The 20,765-nt window shown below is 40.9% G+C and overlaps 1 protein-coding gene across 7 annotated transcripts in view; it reads left to right on the plus strand.

Annotated features, from left to right (window-relative positions):
• Positions 1–20,765, plus strand: part of LOC141769318 (uncharacterized) — a 322,621-nt gene that overhangs the window by 110,412 nt on the left and 191,444 nt on the right. For all 7 annotated transcript variants that reach the window (XM_074638262.1, XM_074638260.1, XM_074638256.1 and 4 more), the window contains 2 exons: positions 9,776–9,900; positions 11,559–11,702. In XM_074638262.1, coding sequence (XP_074494363.1) covers positions 9,776–9,900; positions 11,559–11,702 — 269 coding nt within the window. The remainder of the gene's footprint in view (positions 1–9,775; positions 9,901–11,558; positions 11,703–20,765) is intronic.

Genomic DNA, 20,765 nt, shown 5'->3' on the forward strand with positions numbered 1-20,765 from the left:
AGACTCGCAAAGCATTGTTTGAAATCAGCATGAACAAGTAGTTATCAGAGAAGAACTAAGAAGTGGCTATGATAAAAATGTATTTATGCTCTTTTAATATAATTCAAATAAATAAAAAAAAAAAACATAAACTAGAGTCAGGAGTAAAAATTGATTTCCGCATGTGAAATTGCATCACGTCTGTTTAATTTGACCTAACATGTTTTATGTCAATATATCCGTATTTTCTTTTACACGCACTAAAATATGTGTGTGATTTATTCATTCATTATATCATTTAGAGAAAGTAGTTTGTTATAATCAACCAATATCTGCTTTTGAAAAAAGGCACATATCTAACCACTCAGTGTGCTATTTTGTTCCATGAAGTTACTGTACAAATGACTTTGTTTTCTTTCTGTTACAGTATATGCTTAATATTTAAATGCAAATCTGATTTAAATCTATTTTAATGCAAGAGGTGACTAAAAGTTAATTATTAGATTATTACACCATACAGTTAGAAGCTGTTGCTTTTTAAAGAGTAATACAAAACAAAAAAAAAGAACAATTCAAAAAAAGTTGAATGAATTATGAATTAATTAACTCTGTTTTATACATCATATTAACACGCATCCATATATACTGTATATATGTGTATATTAGATATTATAATAGATAATTAGATACATGCATACTGTAAATTAACTGAAACTGAACTCCTGACATTCACTTTTGTAATACTTCAAGTTGCTCCATTGAATTGTCTTGAAAACTTGTGCTGCATCTGCACATAAAGCATATCATTAAAACTTTCCTCAAGATTTTCTGAAATCAATAACTGCATAATGTGATATTGTAGAGTTACAGAAACACTGACTATTGCTATTCCATATTTGTATTTATTTGTAATTGAAACGATGAACATTTGAAAATGAAAGAAAACAAAAAAATATATTTTCAGTATAGTTGTTGTTAAATCAAATTAACTAATTATGTTTATTATTCTATGAATATGTAGATTGTGTAGATACTGTACAGAGTGGAGCTGCTGTGAATGAATTAGACTGTAACGTTTTACATTTAGGCAATAATTCATCAACTAACTTTTATTGGTTTAATTTATGGGAAAGCAATTTTCACTACCAGCACTGTGGTAAACATCGTTAATCAAAATACATTATTATAATGAAGCTGTTTTAAAATGTTTATTAAAGGAAATAAAAAAGGGGTTACCCTTGCTTTGTGCATCTTTCCATTGTCGTGATAATTAATAGCTAAACTGAGCGTTTTCTTTGCCAATGCAGATGAGGAGAGAGTGCCAGAGCAGGAAGAATAGTTGGACTATAAATTTAACAATAGGTAGGCTTAACCTTAAGTGATGAACGGTGTGTAATATTACAGGAGTAGTCCCATGCAAATGCACCCCACTGCCTCACACATTGCTGGAGACCACAGCCAATTATATCCGGCGATGTAAATGCCAAACTAGTTGGCTGATGCTCATTGGACAGTGGGTGGCCTCTGGATTTTTACATTTAGCGTTTGATAGCGTTGTGAAGGAGGGAGTGTGTATGTGTGTGTGTGTATTCCAGGTTGAAATTATGATTCTGAACTGTTTTGTTGAACAGAGTGAGTCATCTTTGTATCCTTGGCATCCTGGGTGGCTGCAACAGTGTTTACACGTTATATTTAAGATATGCAAACAAAATAATTTGAATGTCGAGACATTAAATAGCACCGAAAAATGCGGCTTTGTCTTTTTTTTAAATGTTGCTTACAGTATCCATCCTGATCTGTTGTCCAGTAATGTAGTTGACCTCATGAAACACTTTACAGCGACTTTGTACCGAGAACTTGCGTCACAAAGTGAAGTGTTAACCCCCACCTAGTTCAATTTGTGTCATTTGGTGATAGCCCTCTCTCTCTCTCTCTCTGCCGTGGCAGGGATGAGGAATCACCCACCGCCACCACACCCTTGAGTGCCATTTGTTAATGAAGGCCAAAGTGTTAGATGATAAATATGGTTGAAGAGAAATGGCACATGTAAGTGATCTCATTTAGGAGCATTACATTTGAATTTATTGGGGTACTTAGAGGGGACAGAGGGGCCATGACTCTGAGAGAGAGGGGAAGGGTGCAAATGACTGACTTATAATAGACAGTAGGATAGGGCAACTTAGCGACCACCGATAGATATATAAATATACCGACACCAGAGAGGGATGCAAGTTCTGTGCTTTTATGTGGTATTGTGTATGTGCTTACATACAGCTGAGTGTATGTAGTCTATGTCTTAGGTTTTTGAAGTGTGTGGTGGAAGTTTAAGAGATAAACAGTCGGCATTAACTCTGTTGTTTTTATCCTCACCACTTTAACATAGACCTCTTTTGCTGTAGGATTGTAATGTTAGCCTTGTGTTTGTATATATTGAATTATTATATTCCTGTAAATAGACGGTATGATAGCAAGAAATCACGGAACAAGGCATTAAAAATATACTACCACCTTAATTTTAATTATAAACATTAATATGATACACGACGCCCGTCTACTTTTCAAAGTCACGTTTTATGCACTGAATTTGTTGGAAACGTTTCAATCATCATTACCATCATAAAACACAGTTTGGGTGTCAAACCAGTAAAACATGAGACTTACAAAACAGGAATAAAGACAACATGTTTATTAAACAGGCATTGATTTGTGTAGGGACATGTTTTGTGGAACAGTTTGGTTCGGGACTCCTTTTTTCTGTGCATAATCCTCGCATCAGAGGAAAAAAGAGCTTTGCAGGAGTTGCCTGCTCGCATGGTTCGCGGTTAATTTATGTTCGGTTTTGTTACAGTAACTACACCCATATTGTGCAGTCAACTATTCAGGAGAGTACTACAGTATCTATAAACATTGGCAGAGTGAGACACACACAGAATAAAAGACCTGCAATACCTCCAACTGGTTGACACAATTTGGATTGCAGAAGACGAACAATATATTCAATCCATTTCTTGGCCCCGATGCATTTAGTAAATACAGTGCCTGGTTGGTAAGAGGGATGTTGACAGAAAATCAAAAGCAATGTAGCAGCAGCGTCCTATAATGGAGACTTAGCTCTACTTTACACTCCTCTTACAAAGATCTACGATTTGAAAACAATCAATCCCTTCATGAGAGCTTGTTATTTTCTCCTATAATAAGAGTAACGGCTTTTCATCATTCTCGCACGGCGCTGATTGTGTTTACGCCGGGAATGTAAGCATTCATGGCACGAGTGTGAATAGAAAAAGGGAATATAGCGAGGTTTTTATTTGTGTGAATCCCGCTCTTTCTTTTTTTCCCCCTTTCCTTCACATCTCTGTTGAATTTGTTTTGCTGTCGTCAGATATTATTGGGGATTGAAAATATCCCCATGGCGTATTGTCGGCTCGCCATGAAGGTGACACAGCACGGCACAGAGCGGCGGGGTGCCGGGTTTCTCCTCCCTTTCGTTAATTTGTGGTGCCTATTTGTGGTCACTTTTGCCTCCGTTTATTCCTTAAAGTTGCTGTTACCAATTCTCACTTCCTGCTCATATTCAGCTAAATATTTTGTTGTATCTGTTACCTGACGTTACACAGAAACAGCTGGAGTCTCTGCCGAACCAGGTGTTGATATAGCAAATAAACTTCCTTAGTTAAATGGTTAATGTTTTGACTCACTGCAGACCAGTGGACCGGAGGAAATGTTTCTTGTTAAGGCCCAATAACACACTTAGGAGGACATTGCTTGTCTCTTTCTGCAAGATCCTGCCTGTGGCACAGCTTCTATTAGGCCCTGTTGCGTTTCTTCTCACAAATGACCGTTTAACCGTCTTTTCCGCACCCTGACGCCTCGCCTGTTATTACCGCCATTGTCTCTCTTTCTGCTGTATACATGTGTGAGGCTGGGCCCTTTAATATGCGGAGAGCTTTTCCTAGGCTTTTCCTACGGGCACACTGGTCTGTGTTTACTCCTCAGTCAGAATGCCTCCTTTCCACAAGTTTGACATGCCTTTTTGTTGCCATGGTAAGCCCTCCCTTAAAATATATATTTCTGCTTTTGGCCTGGATGTTTTTTTATCTCGGTGGTTTAGAGCCTGTTGCCCCCAGGGCCAGATTTAAATGTGTGTGGGTCTTCAAGGATTTCTCTGCAGAAAAGCCGTTTGGATTGCAGCCTCACCGCCATACAAGTGCGACCGAATTGTGTCATTTCAGGTTTTTGAGCCATCGTTGGAACCAAAGGAAAGTCCAAAAGAGAAGCAAAAAACATGAGACAAAAGCTGATGAAAATGGACCAGATTGGATTATGTCAGACTTGGCATGTGCCTCGTTATGAGGGAAGTCTTCGTTCTGTCTTATCACACTCTGCCTTACAGCTAAATGAATAAAAAAAAAAAGGCAAAGCACAGCTCGGCTCCTTGGAAAACAACAGCCAGATCGTAACTGTAAATACTGGCTTAAAGTGGTGTGGGCTCCACACGATTTTCAGTCACAAAACAGGAAATGAGAGGAGGAAAAGAAAAAACATATACTGTGCGATTGCACTAACTTCGGGGACATGGGCCACTTTTTAAGCGGTTATAGATGGGGCAACACTTGGGATGAAATTTTCCCTGAAAAACATTTTCTTACTGGCACGTCTGATTGCTACCTGAGCATCTACCCATGGGTCCTTATGTTTAGAGAGCCACTACTGTATGTCCAAGTAGGTTCAGCTCTCATCTATGAAATGGTTGTTTTTGCATGGTTTGAATCTCACAGACAGAAACTGTACAAACGCCTCCCATTGCTCGTCATACCAGATAAGAAATTAAAGAACAATAATTGAAACAACATGCTAAAGAAACAGATCACAGGGTGGTTGTGTTTGGATATGAGAACAGATTACACTTTTCTTTTTTTTTTTCAATTTTATAATCATGCATTTTGTTTAGCTTCTTTCTATCTCATTTCTGCATCACTTTTAATTAGTGCAACTCAACCTCCGTGTCTCCGAGAGCCAGGAGGCTGCCTATTTGCAGCGTTCAACAGGTAATCAAGACTGATTAAGCACTAAACATAGCCTAATTGCATTAGATCTCAGAAGCACACTATAACCACCATAACTGCAAACACACATGGTCTCTCTGGAAAAAAAAGGAGGTTAACATCTCAGAAGAGGAAGTATTTACTTCTTCGACAGCAAGAGAGAGGCTTATGATTGTACAGTTGAAATTCAAAACCCAAACGTAAGGCTAACTCAGAGATGTTGCCTCTATCCATATAGGTGTTGATGGACCTTTAAGTCGTACCATATGATCAATGAATATAAGCTGAGACAAAACAGAATTGATTGTGTACGGTGTGCCGTATGTGTGTTAGTGAACATGCTCTGTCTGAGCTCCTTCTGTATCACCGTGAATCCCTTTAAGTGTGCTGTGACATGTCCCGAAGTCCTTGTTTAGCACCTCTCTCTATGTGTTCAGGGTGTGAACTGATACCTAGTGTCAGCTAGCGTCAGGGGCAGAATGGCGAGAGAGAGATAGCTGAGGTCTACATAAACGAAGAGGCTGCGAGGATTAGCCCTGAGAAAGCAGGAGGCACACTGGGGAGAAAGAAATGGAAATGGGAAGACGTGAAGAAAGAAAGAGAGGGAGAGAGAAAGAGAGAGAGATAGAGAGATGGAGCTTTAATGGGAGGTTGTCAATTTTCTCCAATTTAGCTCAGGAGGAAGCTATTTTCTTGGAATTAGATGGTCGGATCAATGCAGCTTTCCAGCCATTTATAAGTGCGCGGTGACATCAACTGTTGCTGCGTTCATCGCCAGGCAGAGAAAAAAAAACAAAAACAGTATTTTCGCAGGGCTCAACCTTATTACCACTTGTCAGTTAATTATGCATTTAAAGTGAGGGGGCAAGAGTTCAGCAGTAAAACACTTTGATTGAGGCCTTTGAACTCAGCCAGGAAAGAAATCAGTTCTCTTAATCCCGGCTCAGTATGTGATCATCATAGCTGGAGGATACGGACCTTTGTGTCCATCATCTCCAGGTCAGCCAACTGCAGCACCATTACTAATGCAATCACCCCTGTGATCTGAACTCCAGAACCATGAGCCAAAATAAATAGATAAACATGCCTAAGATATGGCGCAGAAGAAAAAAAAGAAGGTGTGAATGAGTCATCCGTTGATGGTTCATCCGATGCGGACCTATAAAACTCTTCCAGCTGGTCTCGATAGCCTAAGGTGATATGAGCTATGTGATACATGATCTCTTGATCATACAGCAAGTAATGCTTCTCTCATTAGCACAGGTCATGCTCTCGGCTTCAAGTAGTTCACATCATCTTACCCAAAGAGACCAGCTTGGGAAGGCCGGGTGAAAAGTTAAATGCTATATGCATAGAAAAAATAATGTGTAGCATAGTATGAGCATATTTAAAGGAGTGTGGGTGTATGTATGGAGGGGATCTCAAGGGTTTAAGGGCATCTTCCGCTGAGTACATCCAAGTCAACATCTGGAATATAGCAGGTTGTGCAGAGATCCGTTTCAGTATTCCCCGAACTCATATACAGTCTAGATCAAGGGCCAAACACGCCTCTGTTTCTATCCGGGGGAAATCTATTGCCACAATTTATCAACTTCGATTGGTTAACACTCGGACTCTCAAAATGGAACCCTTCATAATTTAGAAGCTGCTCTAAACGCAGTTGGCCGGGCTACATCTAAATGTTTAAAAGTCAAGTGAAGGAAGGAGGCGGTTAGACCTGAAGTTATGTCCTCCAAGGGAACTTTACAAAGATCCTCTCACAGATTTATAGCCACTTACCTTGGAGCCCGAGTCGATATTCATAAACGTGGCTTCAAACAAAGCCCCCCATCCACTACCCCTGCTTGTAAATAAATACAGATATGCCCATTTTACAGACAGCAGCAATCTAAAATATTACCACCAGCATAATTTTACCACACGCATTAATATTTTACAGCACATTGTATTTTACCGCATTGAATCTTAAACTTTCATGGCCGGCCCCAAGGATTTTATTCCTTAGGAGTCTGTATCATTATTAGCCAAGACGTATAACAGGTATAGCAGGCCTTGCTTTTGTTCATTTCATAGATAATATTTTCATGAAATCAATAGAGTCAACAGTGCTATCCTGTTCTGAATTAGTTTTTTTTTATACTGAGACATTTTTAAGACTCAAATCTACATGTTTTCGTGCGAAGAAAGCTGCATACAACATACATAACCATGCGTCTTTAACTAGTCCTATGGTGTACTGTGACATGCTGCATGGCAACCCTTTGTCATTTGTTTTTTGTAGAAGCTATCAGTTCATTAAATTCACCATCCATAGACAGATTTATAAATTGCTCCTATAATGGTAAGACCCTATTAAATCTAGGTTGAAGTGTTTAGTTTGTTTTTATCTAAACAAGTAAAACCCAACCTGTACAGTATCTGCCTCATTATGACGGGAATAAACGCTTAACATCTGCATGTGTGTGTTTGCATCTGTGCTCGTGTATATGCCCGTGCAGTGATTTAAGTGGTTTTAGTGTCAAAACAAGTCTAATGAGCTGGCACAATAATTATCAGCCATTTTGCTCTCACTTTAGCTAATTGAGGCTTTATATTAGAGTTAATACCGCTGCCTATGCACACTGTTTTACAGTTACCAAAATGTTTGGCTAGAAATAGTGCTGCCAATAATTTAGATTTTTAATTTGTACATGTCAGTGTTTTAATATCTCCCTATTAACCATACTTATGAGGTTTGACAATCCTCCCCAGATGGAGGTCATTGATCAACTCCTGTTTAGTGTATTTTTTACATGCAAACAACTACTTTATACAATAGTGTCAAAGTCAAAAAGGACAAACAGTTGTCTTGGTTCTAACCTGATTTTCTTTAGTATTACTGGATTGTTTTATTTATTATTTAGTTTTTTTATTAACCTCTGTAGAGCAAATGAAGTTAATAGCGTAGCTGTAATTTACAGTATTCTATACAAATGCTATCATATACCGTAGAAGTGACATTAAAGAGCTCCTCTGTTTTTACATTCTCTGCACTTCTTTTTCTAAGTTGTCTGTCATGTTTCTGCCTCCCTCCCTCCTCCCTCACTTTGCTCCATGTATTTGAAGCGCTTTGTGAAATTCCAGTCTTATCCAGGTGAGTGTGAGCTGATCCCCAGGCCCTTTGCTCTTGTCAGGAATCTCCCAGGCTATCGGGCTCTCCTGGGGCCCCTGTTTCACACACCAAATTGATGTCTCTGACTGGAAATGACACTTTCAGCAGGATTTGCCATTCTAAACCACCTCAAACCCATGTGATCTCACCCATTCACTCTCAGAGGGATTGCCTTGAAATGCACCATAGCTTCAAAAGCCAATGAGCATAGCATGCTTGAATGAAAAGCTGATACATATCCTATCAAGGAAAAAAAAAGAAAAGATATTCTAAAATGCTGGCAATGTAGAACAGTATTTTTGTGCTCTGCACAAAGACCAACAGTCCCATGAATAAGTAGGTATTGCCTGGGGGGAATGCAATGGAGGGTTCAAAAGGGAGTGAAACTAAAAGAAATCAATAGCCACATGAATTTTCATGTGTAGGTGCTTGTCCATCATTGCTTTATCTTGTTAATATCTACCTCGGTCTGTCCTTCCATGAATACAGACACAGATGGTGTGATTAATACATACCATTCAGATCTCGCCATCTTTTTCTAACACTCCATTTAAAGGAGGAGCACAGTGACCATGTTGCTTTCCTTAAGGACTAGTTATGATATAATTTGACGCCGGAGTACAGGGAAAAAGGGAAAAAGGTGTGACCAAGAATCCCTCCCTTGACTTATTTTCATCCCCAAGTCTTTTTGGGGGCTGCACGTTTCTCCTAGGGGGCTCTACAGACTGGCATAATGGATAAGGGCAAGGGTGTGAAAGGAGCACCTTAAGGCTCCTCATTCAACTCTCCCAATCTCTGCTGCACACACTCTTGAGCTGTGAAGGCCTTCTTTCTTTGCCCTGCTAGCATGGGAGCCCTGTAATAGGCTCTAATTGATAGGGAGGTGTTGGGGTCTTTCTGTATGGGCTGAAGGGATGAGAGTAAGAGAGAGAAAGAGGGAGAGAGAGAGAGAGAGAGAGAGAGAGAGGATTACATGCGGGCATGTGGGGTGGAGCGGGGGAGGAGGAGACGCCGTGGAGCGGTCTAGGCCCCATCCGTAATGAGTCATTAATTTCCTAGCGGTTTTGTGGCGGTTGGCTCATTACTGGTCTGCAGAGGAGCAGGAACAAAGCTCCGGGTAGGTAGGAGGTGAGCTTAAATAGTTGGGGCTCAACACTTCCCAACAAAAGGAGGAAGAGAACGTTGAATGGCACTTGGAACAGATGCAGTAAAAAGTGGCAGATGCAAATTGCGGGAAAGCAAGTCTTCCTTCAAGCACTTTCCTCTTTTTTATTTTGTCAGACTGCAGCCTGAGAGTCTAATTAGTTAGTGAGGTGTTTCACTTCTGATAGGGCTGTGTCTCGTTATTGTCACAAAGAGGATTCGTAGAAATGGGAGGAAACGCATATGCTCTGCGGTCCCCAGTGGAAGCCGCTCACTGCAATAGTTTAATTGATTTGATTATTTATTTTACCCTATAGAAATTGAAAGGTGTGCAATATTTTTGTGCTTTGAAAATGCTGTTGCATATAGTTTAAAATGCGATAAAACAATATGAAGATAATGCCCGCAGGTAATTAATTATGTTTTTAATTATGTGTTTATACTCTTCTCCCTACAGGCAGAATGATTATGGACAAATTGGCAGCGGCTCTGATGAACGTGTGGTCGTCCCTCGCTTTGTTGAGTGCGTGGACCGTGTGTCGAAGGTCACCTGTGGGGCAAACCACAATCTTGCACTGACAGGTACAGTAATGCACTGTGCAGCCCTGCTATGATACACAGCATTCAATCGACATAGATATCACTATATCTAATGGTCCACATGTTACCAGTTATTTCTCTTTCTTTAATATGCTCCAAGTGGATTCTATCGTTGACCCTTCACCTAGTATGCTAGATTTTTTTAATTCCGTAAAACGCACCAGCACAAATCAGCCGGACAATATCTCTAGGAAATGGAGCTGACGTCACCTCTCATGAGCTGTCACCGTGTGCTTCAAAGTTCACCTACTTTACTCAATTTTATGCGAATATCAGAGCCCTCAAGCCCTCGATCGGCACATCACCTGAGAGAGAGACAAGGAGGGAGAGAGACAGAGTTAGCGGGAATATGGCCCTGGCTCCTGATCCATAACAGTCATTGCCTGTTACATACATTTCAGAATTCATTCAGGCTATGAAGATAATCGAGGTAGTCGACAGTTTCCCCTGCAGCCCAATGGATTTATGATAGCACTGTCAAGAAAATGAGGCGAAATGACACAGTAGCTGACTTTAGCTGCAAATAATGTGATAGGCCGTACAGTGGTGCAGCAGCAGCTGCTGTCATTGCAGGTAATAGGCTATAAAGAAGCCTGATAGCAATACCTGTCATTTCTTAATGGCTGACTTCACTGAAGAGCTTTTGTGGCCTTTAACATGAAGATAATGGAAGATACAACAAATTTTACAGCTTTTGCGTTGCATCCATAATTTATCACCAGAGGCCCCATGCAGCAGCAGCACAACAAGGACAACATGCTCCTAGAGGCGTGCTGGAGAGAGATGCAAGATGAGCTGCAGGGGGTTAGAGGCCCCGGCTACAGTTTGCAATTAATTTAGGAACTGCACAGAGTCCAAAGCGTCTTCTATTAGTTGATATTGTCATATTATATGATGATAACTTTGTGTTAGGGCTGCACGATTATGGCAAAAATGATAATCACAGTTATTTTGATCAATATTGAGATTATTCATCACGCTTATTCATTGATTTTAGGGCCAAATATTTTTTATTGCACTTTCACATTTAAATAAACAGAGCACTGCTTTCATTGTGCTACATTCTGCTCATGTATAAATCTTTGCATCAAAATAAGAATAAGTCTTTATTCACAGTGGATCTCCTAGAATCAAAATATAAATAATATTGTGCCAAAACTTTACCCAAAATTTAATCAACAGAGCCCTGCTTTCATTTGCATTTTGTGCTACGTCCTGCTAATTAACAAATCTTTAAAAGAAATACTTAAAATTAGGTTAATCTTCTCCTGAGTTCAGTATATTACTCTTCTATTCTGGACTGCAGCTGCAACATTCAGGAAAGTGTATCATAGGCTGCCGCTACAGGGTGCACACAAAGCGGCATTACAGCTCCCCAAAAGTGAGGCTAAAACTTCTGGATCGCCCCCTGGTGGCTGGCTGTTAGTACAGGAAGCGCTTGATTTGATTTGCAGATGAGTTTTCTTTGAGCAGAGGACGCATTGTAAACGTCAAACAGTGTACTGAATGTATTAATTAGCAAAAATCATCTGCTCATTTTTTTTATTTTATTTTATTTATTTGTTTTAAATCATCTGCTCATCACACTTTTTTTTGCTCATATTGGAAACTGTATTAATTTCCTCATTGATGACATGCAGGTGACGGCAGGTTGTTTCAGTGGGGCTGTGGACGGGCATGTGGGAACATAAAGAGGAACATCCTTTTCCCAGAGGAAGTGACGCCACCGAGCTCGCCAGTGAGAGACATTGCTGGAGGATGTTGGCATAGCCTGCTTCTAACAGGTAAGACTCTGCTTATGTTTGAAACCTATTAGTGTAACGCAATGTAACACAGGCATTTTCCTTTTTTCCTTCTGCCTGCTTGTTATATGCATTTTTTTTTCTGTTCATAGCACATGCAGACACAGAGTACATGCTCGTCAGTACCGTACACACTGACACGTCCACGACCTCAACATAAAGTATGCGTAAATCCTTGGTGTGTGTCTTGGCCCTCACACAGACGTGTGAGTGTGTGCTTTTAGCTGCGGCGTCCATCTATCCGCATCATTCGTTAAGAGCTCTCCCAGGGCTAGTGCGGCTACATAAACACAGAGGTTGAGGCCACGGCTGCTCTTTCACCTCACTGCGGAGAACTTCAAAGTCACTTCTCCTCACACGGCAGACGAATGCTCCCTGTCTGCCCGGCTGATATATTGGCCCCAGTTGTTGTCTTCTTACTGTAGTACGGCCGCGACTGAGGCCCCATCGTGGAGCCAGAGCTCGGCCATTTGTTAGTTTTAGCTGTATCTTCAAGACCTGGCTTTAATTCTGAAGGGAGGACATTAATCCTTTTAATACAACACTTTGTAGAGTCGTTTTCCTGTGTTGCCAACGCCGTCTATTATTAACCCCATTAAAAGTGTAATACAATTTAAGTAGAGTGCTAAAAGTGGATCATTTGTTGCTCCGTTCTGTTTGAATTAATTCTCAATTTATGATCTAAATGATTAAACTATGGGAGTCACAGCCCTAAATGAGAGTCTTAAACAGCCAGGCATACATTTACACATATTAGTACAAACATTTATGAGCACGCATTCGCACACACGTGTCCGCAAGTGTACAGACACACGCACACGAAGCCGCTGTGTGTTGCGTTTGCTCTTCTAAATCCTGTAATGTCCCCAGTTTGATCCCTAGCTCCATTCTGTCATGAGGGAACAGAAATATCCATCTCCAATCAGGCTGTAATGAATAGCCTGATGAGTGTCGGGCCGAGCTGAATTACCAGATAGATTTGAAGAGCGTGAGAGAGTGTGTGTGCCCTGTATGTGGGTGGGTGTGTGTGTGTGTGTGTGGGATGGGCGGGGGGGTTGTAGTTAGAGGGTCAGTAGAACAGGACACATGTAGAAATTAATTCTCTGCAAGTTCAAAAAAAGAAATTGGCTAATTCTGTCACATGAGCCTGATGGAATCGCCTTATCTATTGGTATGAGTTTTCATTTATTAGGGTCAAACTGCTCGTAGGGATGCACAAGGGAGAGAAAAGAGAGGTTAGGGAGAGCAAGTCGGAGTGATGGAGGGCGAGATTTGAAAATTGGAAAGAAAAGGAGAGAAAGAACGGGGGGAAAAAAAGTGTAGAAAAATGATGGGAAAGATAGAGTAAAAGGAGAGCAAGAGAGTCAGTGGTATGAGAGACAGCTTGCCTGGGCCGGAGCATATTGAGGGCAGCAGGTGGAAGAGTGGCACAGTTAATTAAAACGCCTGTCTTAATGTCTCAGCCCGTCACTCCAGGGAGAGAGAGAGAAAAGAGAGATAGAGAGAGAGTTGCCAGGCTTGAGCTTGGGCTGCACCCAACCAGCCATCTAGACAGCAAACCAACCATCCAGCCAACCCACCAGGCCACATGTCAGACAAGCCCTGACACCATGCCCTTCACCCTCCTCATCCTTTGCAACAAACACACACTCACACATGTCCAAACCCCACCTACTATTTCCTTTTTCCACATACGTCTATCCAAACAACCCTTTTCTAATCTGATGCAGACCTGCAAAAAAAACCCTCCTCTCTTTAAAAAAAAAAGAAAGAACAAAAACACACTTCTGATGTTACCGTTTTGCTCAGCAGCATCTGTAGCATGCCTCTGGACTTCCAGCCTCGCAGCGTAATCTGTCTGCTTTCAATAATTCATAGAAAGCACAGGCTGTGCACTATGTTCTGAATGCTGAGGGTAATGGGGATGTTGTGATATTTCTATCATGGCCTGTCTGGAGCAGCAAGCGAATCAAACCATTAAAGATCTGATAAGCAGTCTGTTCAGTGTCATGCCGGCATCGGCTGTCATCACTGCCTTAGGTGGACCTTAACAAATCTATTCTGCTCCGTACGCTGCGATCTAGCAAATGGTGATACACGGCAGAGATCCTCTGCTGCGTTGTCACAAAGTTTCACGTCACACCTAATCATTGATGTGTGGTGTTGCACAAAGACACGCGTGAGCCCAATGTAATGTTTGAGAGCACCGCTATACTGTACTAAAACCACTCAATATATTGTGTGAATCACAGTGTGTTTTATTAGACATTAATAGAAATGTAAAAGGCGTGAGCATTCACCCATGTGCGAGGGTTGAGTCCAGAGTTGTACGTCGTGTTGTTTGACTAATGTTTTATCAGGCTTTGCTGTATCACGGCGGATTGCTTTGTCAATAACCAGCCCGGTGCCTCGCTGAGCAAGAATCTGAGATTGTCAGGCTGAGTGACAACCTGGAGATGGCAGATAATTCAAAGAAATTGGAAGTGTGAAATCTTTAAGGGCCACTTCTTAACACAGCAAATGCCAGGGTATCTTTCCATCAGCTGCTGCTCTCACAAGCCACCGCATTGTTAATGGTGGCCTGTCTGTCCATCAAGACCGCTTCAGGAGGGATTTAGACCTGTTTGGCGCCTTATCTCTCTGACTGCCTCCCACTAACCTGACCACTGCACTGAGTGCTGTGTGTATGTGTGTATGTATGTGTGTGTGTTCCATGTGGCCAACAGTGGTCAGAAATTAACCTCCCGAGCAATATATATTTTTCTTTTAATTCGCTTATTTATAGATATTGATTTGTGTATGATTATCTGTCTGACGGTGTATTGGTCTATCTATCCATTGTTACACAATCAGGAGCCAAATGTAATGGTGCTTGTAGCACTTGTTAATTTAGCTGTCAACACTACAGATTGACCTGAGATTGTAGCAGTGAGAGCTCTTTGTCCTCGCCAGTGTGTGTTTCTGTGTCTGCTGCTTGTCTTTCTGGATGGATAGGTTCGAGCAAAAACATTGTTCTGAGCATGAAACTCAAAATGTCAGTCACTGATAGGGGATAACTGTTTCCATATGAGCCACATCTTTACATGGAGACAAACGTTTTTAGTAGGGCTGTCAAAGTTAACGCGATAACGCATTAACCCAAATCCGTTTTAAAGCCACTAAATTCTTTAACGCATTAATGCAACTTGCGGTTTTAGGTTGTAGCAGGCTCAGTTTTAAAGCTAGAAAGGAGATACTGGCATCATATGAAACTAAAACACCTAAGGAATCCATTGGTACCGACCATGTCATACTAGCTTGTCGTGAAAGAGGCTAAATAATGCTCCAAAAAAGAGGAAAACTGTCATGGCCATTTTCAAAGGAGTCCCTTGACCTCTGACCTCAAGATATGTGAATGAAAATGGGTTCTATGGGTACCCACGAGTCTCCCCTTTACAGTCATGCCCACTTTATGATAATCACATGCAGTTTTGGGGCAAGTCATAGTCAAGTTGTTGTTGCCTGTTGGGCTGCAGTTTGCCATGTCATGATTTGAGCATATTTTCTTTATGCTAAATGCAGTACCTGTGAGGGTTTCTGGACAATATTTGTCATTGTTTTTCGTTATAAATACATATATATACATATATACATATATTTGCATAGAGCAAGTATATTTGCCCACTCCCATGTAGATAAGAGTATTAAATACTTGACAAATCTCCCTTTAAGTTACATTTTGAACAGATAAAAAAATGTGCGATTAATCGTGATCAAATATTTGAATCGATTGTCAGCCCTAGTTTTTAGTTGTAAGCCTCATTAAATATTAAGAAATTCAAATATAGATCTTTTTAAGTAATTTAAAATAAACATTTAAACATTAACATCTCAACTTTTTGAAATCATATTAATGTATTCAGCACAAAATGTGCTGCGGTCCACTCGAGTCCACTCAAGCGTGCAAAGTTTGAAGAGGAAGCAATGGAATTTTCTATGAATATACATTTCATTAATACGTTGAGATCTGGGGCATTTGAATACCCAAAATTAACCTAAAAGTAATTTGAAATATAAGTTAATTATTAGTTTGATAATGAGCTTTATGATTAAGAAGTTAATAAAAGAAACAAAAAGTCATTTTTTTGTGCCAGAAAATAAAACTGAGAATTCACACAAGAGTAAAAAAAAAAAGAACTGGTGTGTGTGGTTGTGTGTGTGTGTGTGTGTGTGTGTGTGTGTGTGTGTGTGTGTGTGTGTGTGTGGTTGTGTGTGTGTGTGTGTGTGTGTGTGTGTGTGTGTGTGTGTGTGTGTGTGTGTGTGTGTGTGTGTGTGTGTGTGTGCACCCGCTGGTGTTCATCCGTCTCACTATAACTGCTCCAATGAAAGTTAAGTATTTGGGTTTTGAATAGTGACCTCCTGACCTAGCTCGTTCTCTCTCTCCTTTTCCTTCTCTTACTTACTAACTTCTTACACTTTCACACACATTCACTCACTGAAAACAGTCAAGAGGTAGAGGAGAAAGGCAGAAGAGGACAGAGGGAAAGAAGAGGAGGAAAGACAACAGGGCAAAAAAAAATGGATCCTCCACATCTGCTAATCCAAAAGAAGCTTAGACTCTGTCCTCTGTTTGTATGTACAGAGAAATAATGAGAGAAAATAGACAGAGAAGGGAGGCGGGGGGGGGGGGCTACAGAGAGAGAGGAAAAGAAATAAACAAAGAAGAAAAGAAAGAAATATGTCCCCTATTTTCCCCTCGTAAAGGTCTCAATTCCCTGCCAGAGCTCCCTGTCACAGGGAGGTAGTTCCCAGGCCGACACGTCTCAAGCTGTTCAAACATCCATTAGGATGTTTTGTTTCATACACTCTACAAATACAGCAAGACGAGACAGAAACGGGCAGATGATGAGAGGGAAATTGAGGAAGAAAGAAAAGAGACAGAGAAGAGAGGATGAAGAGGGGAGCGAGTTGATGGGAACAGCAGAGAGAGGAGGAGAAGAGGGAATTTATCAAGAAACTCGTGTGATATTTAATGATCCTTGTATGTGGAGAGGGAAGACCACACCAGCTCGTTCTCCTCCGCCAAATACCGATCCCCTAACTTAATTTCCTGCTCAATTGCTGTTCTATAGTGCATAGTACAGTGATACAGGCTGGCAATATAGAAAACAGATTGCCTGTGCGGCGGAGTGGATAAGGCTGAGGCTTGTGCTGCTGGAGACCTGCAGTCTCCAGGGGGGTCTTGTCGGTGGGCTTCACAAAACCAACAAAGCCCATCTTTCCCTGCGACTGGCAGCAGCTGGCAGGTAGATCTTCAAGCACTGGAGGTGGGGAAGTGGATCTGTGGGTGTGGTGTGTGTGTGTGAGAGTTTGTGTTTCTCTGCAGTGTGTGTGTGTACGCGGTGCAGACAGTCTTGCTATTCTTTGTAGTGGAGAGTTCCACCAGTCTTCCATCTTGTTTGCTCATGTGCTATGACTCCAATCCACTCAAAAATGTAGGCCTGCATGGACATCAACCATCAATCAGTGCACAGAGCAGTGTGCAACTACAGCTACAGTGTTTTCCCAGAGACACACGCACACACAGATACAGTACACACACACACACACACACACACACACACACACACACACCCACACACACCTTCCATCAGTAATACATACATAGCGTACACATGCCCGTTACTGTGTGAGATGCTTCGACAAGCCTCATTAGAATTTTTTGCTCATTTTTTCTTTCCAACCAACTCCGTTTTTGACATCCACTGTGTTCTCCATGCAATCCAGTTGCACGCACAAACACATAATTATTTTCATATCCAGTGTACATAATTATACACATTAACAAATACAAAACACAACCACCTGAAATATATGAAACTTATACCTCAGGTTATTTTATTAATTGCTAGTGGAATCACTTTTTTGGAAACTTTAAAAAGTTTTTCAGATCAAATGCTCTTTAAAGTTTGTATAGAAAAATTATTTATTTGTACTGCTCCCTGTTGGTAATTGATATCACACAATAATGATTTATTATAAAGCCAGTTGAAACGTTTTACTTTTACTGTTATAATGTTTGTTTCATAGCTCATTTTTATATCATAACTTATTCTAGCATAGTGGGAAGGAGGAAGTAATGTAATTTGTTGTATTGTTTACAATAAATGGAAGAAATACCTGTGAATTTATAGTATGAATAAACAGACAAAAAAGAACAGAAAAAAGTACAAAAATGTCATCTTTTGTTTTTCAAAATAAAACATTATAGCAATGATTGCTTTGACCCCTAAAATTGAAACTGCTTGGATTACCACGCAGTGGACGTACTCACTGTGACGTCACCCGTTGGTTTGCGGACTATGGTTTTGGGCCTCGAGTTCGGCATTTTGGCCATCTCCATCTTGGTTTTTTTCAACCAGAAGTGACAGGAGAGGCTTGAGCTAAGCACAACTGAATGCTGAAGACATTTTTAGGCGACCAAAAGGTTATAATCAACTTTCATGAACTGAAAACAAAGTGTGAAAGGGTTAAAGTTTTAAGACAAAAACACAGACAACTCCCAGACTGGAAAACACTGTGGTAACGACCTGTCATTCACAAGGTAGCCACGGCCTAAAGCATACTCTGCTTTATGGTCTATTTGACTCTAAATGGGACCATAATTTACTAAATGAACATCATGCTGTATTGAAGTAGACTTGAAACTAGCGATTGAGACCATAAACTCATGTTTACAATGTTTACTGAGGTAATAAATCAAGTGAGAAGTAGGGTCATTTTCTCATAGACTTCTAGACAATCAGACTTCTTTTTGCAACCAGAGGAGTCGCCCCCTGCTGGCTATTAGAAAGAATGCAAGTTTATTGCATTGGCTTCACTTTTCAGAACCGGAAGTAGCCCACTGCTTTAAACTCAAAATAGGAGAATATGGTGAATCATCCTTTGTGTATTGAACCAGTCAGTAAGACATTAATGAATTATTCATTTTGAATAATTGGCTTGAGTGATGACATGCTGATATACCTTTTCTGCTTGAACCTACATGAAGTATTAATGTGCTGTCATGATGCTGCGTTGCAGCCTGACACAAAGTAGGCCACTATAGTGAACTCGTATCATGTCTACTTGGAGACCTGATGTTACTTGTATCCCAGTTCTTTTTAAAGTTGTTATTTCATGCAGGAAGTGTCACTAACCTAGTTGCCATTGGTTTTTTTTCGCTAATGTTAGCAGTGTGAACCTCCTCTGACCTCTCGAAGTGACAGGGTTTTGTTGTGTAACAACCTTGTGTAATGAACTTCCTCCCTGGAGATGTCATTAAGAACGGGAATGTTTGTCTTCCGCTTGCACCAAAATGAATATTCAGCTATTATCGCTGCACTGCATTCAGATCTGATATGAGTTTTGGGTTTCAGCTTGTGCAGAAGAGACACAGAAACCCATTCCAGATGGGCTTTATTTGCTGTCTCTGTGTCTCACTGATCAGCCACTGCTTTTCTTAATTTATCACATCTAACTGTTTTGCAGCGTGAAGACCGTTAAGGTCATTTCTCTGTCTTCCTAGACGCAGCTTTATCTGGTATACATCATTCAGACTCTCCCCCTAGCCCCCCTTTGACCCAGATTTACATATTTGTTTTAACTAATGTCCTGTTGTAGGCCACTAAAGATCCGTAATAACACTGCTAGGGTTTCTGCGAGGCGACCACGCCAAGAACCACAGAGACGTGGATGGAATAGAGTTGTCAGAAGGCTTTCCATCACACACAGGGATCACATTTGAGCAAAGGTTTTTCCTTGATAAATGAACCCAATTGGTCAGCTTATCGGCTGGATCAACACTGTATGCCTTTCATGGCTCGCCTACTTTTCCCATGTACAGTAGAGGAGGCCCTGTAGAGGGGGAGTGCACCGTGTATGTGATATGTGTGTGAGCGAGACAAAGAAACGGAAGGAAGGAGAGCGAAATATGTCACAATGATTATTTAAATTCCCCTGTTTATTGTAAATGACTGAATCCGAGGTTGATCCTTTTATATACCGAAAATATTCACAAAAACGAGGAGTAAGGAAAAGAAGCTCTCCGTCTTTGTGGACCTTGATCACCCTTCTGAGTATCCTCATCCTCGTAGTAAATATAACTACAGGAAGTCATGATTTCTGCTCCAAATTATGTGGATGTTTACACAGCTCATCCACTGAGTAATATATTTCTGATCAAAGATAAACTGTACGAAAGAAAAATAGAGGTTGCATTAGTGCAACAGTGGGAAAGAGGAAATGGAGGGTCCTGGCAGACTGATGTAAAGCAATCCCCCCCCTCTCGCTGCACCAAAGGAGTCACTGCCAAGATGGCTGCTTGAGCTCCAGGCCTGCAGGGCTTGACCCTGCGCCTGCTGCCAGACACCATTTCTCTAAATCCAACCTCAAAATGAATCTTCAGACCCTGGCATAATTCCTCATCCTCTCTTCCTGTCCTCCTCACAACATCTCTCTCTCTCTCTCTCTGTCTCTCTCTGTCTCCATGTTTCACTTCTCTTTTATTTTCACAATGTGGGCCACGGGGAGGATGGTGTGGGGTGCCTCATCTTTCAAATTCCTGTGAGTTTAAGATGGTAAGACTTGTTTTGGAGTGTTTCATGGAGCTGGGTGTCTGGGGCTCCTCCCTACAGGTTTATCATGTTGGCAACCATGGATGGCTCCTTTTTTTAGAGTTGTCGTGAGTTGTCCTCCCCTGAGTCTGGACCTCTCAAACATAGTGGCATGAATCTTTGGCAAGCATTGTGCGCAAAATAGAGCCATTAACATAGAACGTGAAGTTTAATTGTGCAGGGCTTATAGAGGGTGATTTTATATACTCCTGACCTCATACTGAACTAGACTGTAAATGAAACAACACACGACCACATCATCTTTTATTTAATGGAAAGCCATGATGAAATTTTGGGCTAACAGAAAACACAAGAATTTCGTAAGCTCCACTGTACAAAATGGAAAGTAATAGATTATGTTTCCAATGGGATTGGCGCGCATCTCAAAAAATGTAAAGCCATGTTTTATTTA

Source organism: Sebastes fasciatus, chromosome 6 (genome assembly GCF_043250625.1).
Source record: "Sebastes fasciatus isolate fSebFas1 chromosome 6, fSebFas1.pri, whole genome shotgun sequence".
Lineage (NCBI taxonomy): Eukaryota > Metazoa > Chordata > Actinopteri > Perciformes > Sebastidae > Sebastes > Sebastes fasciatus.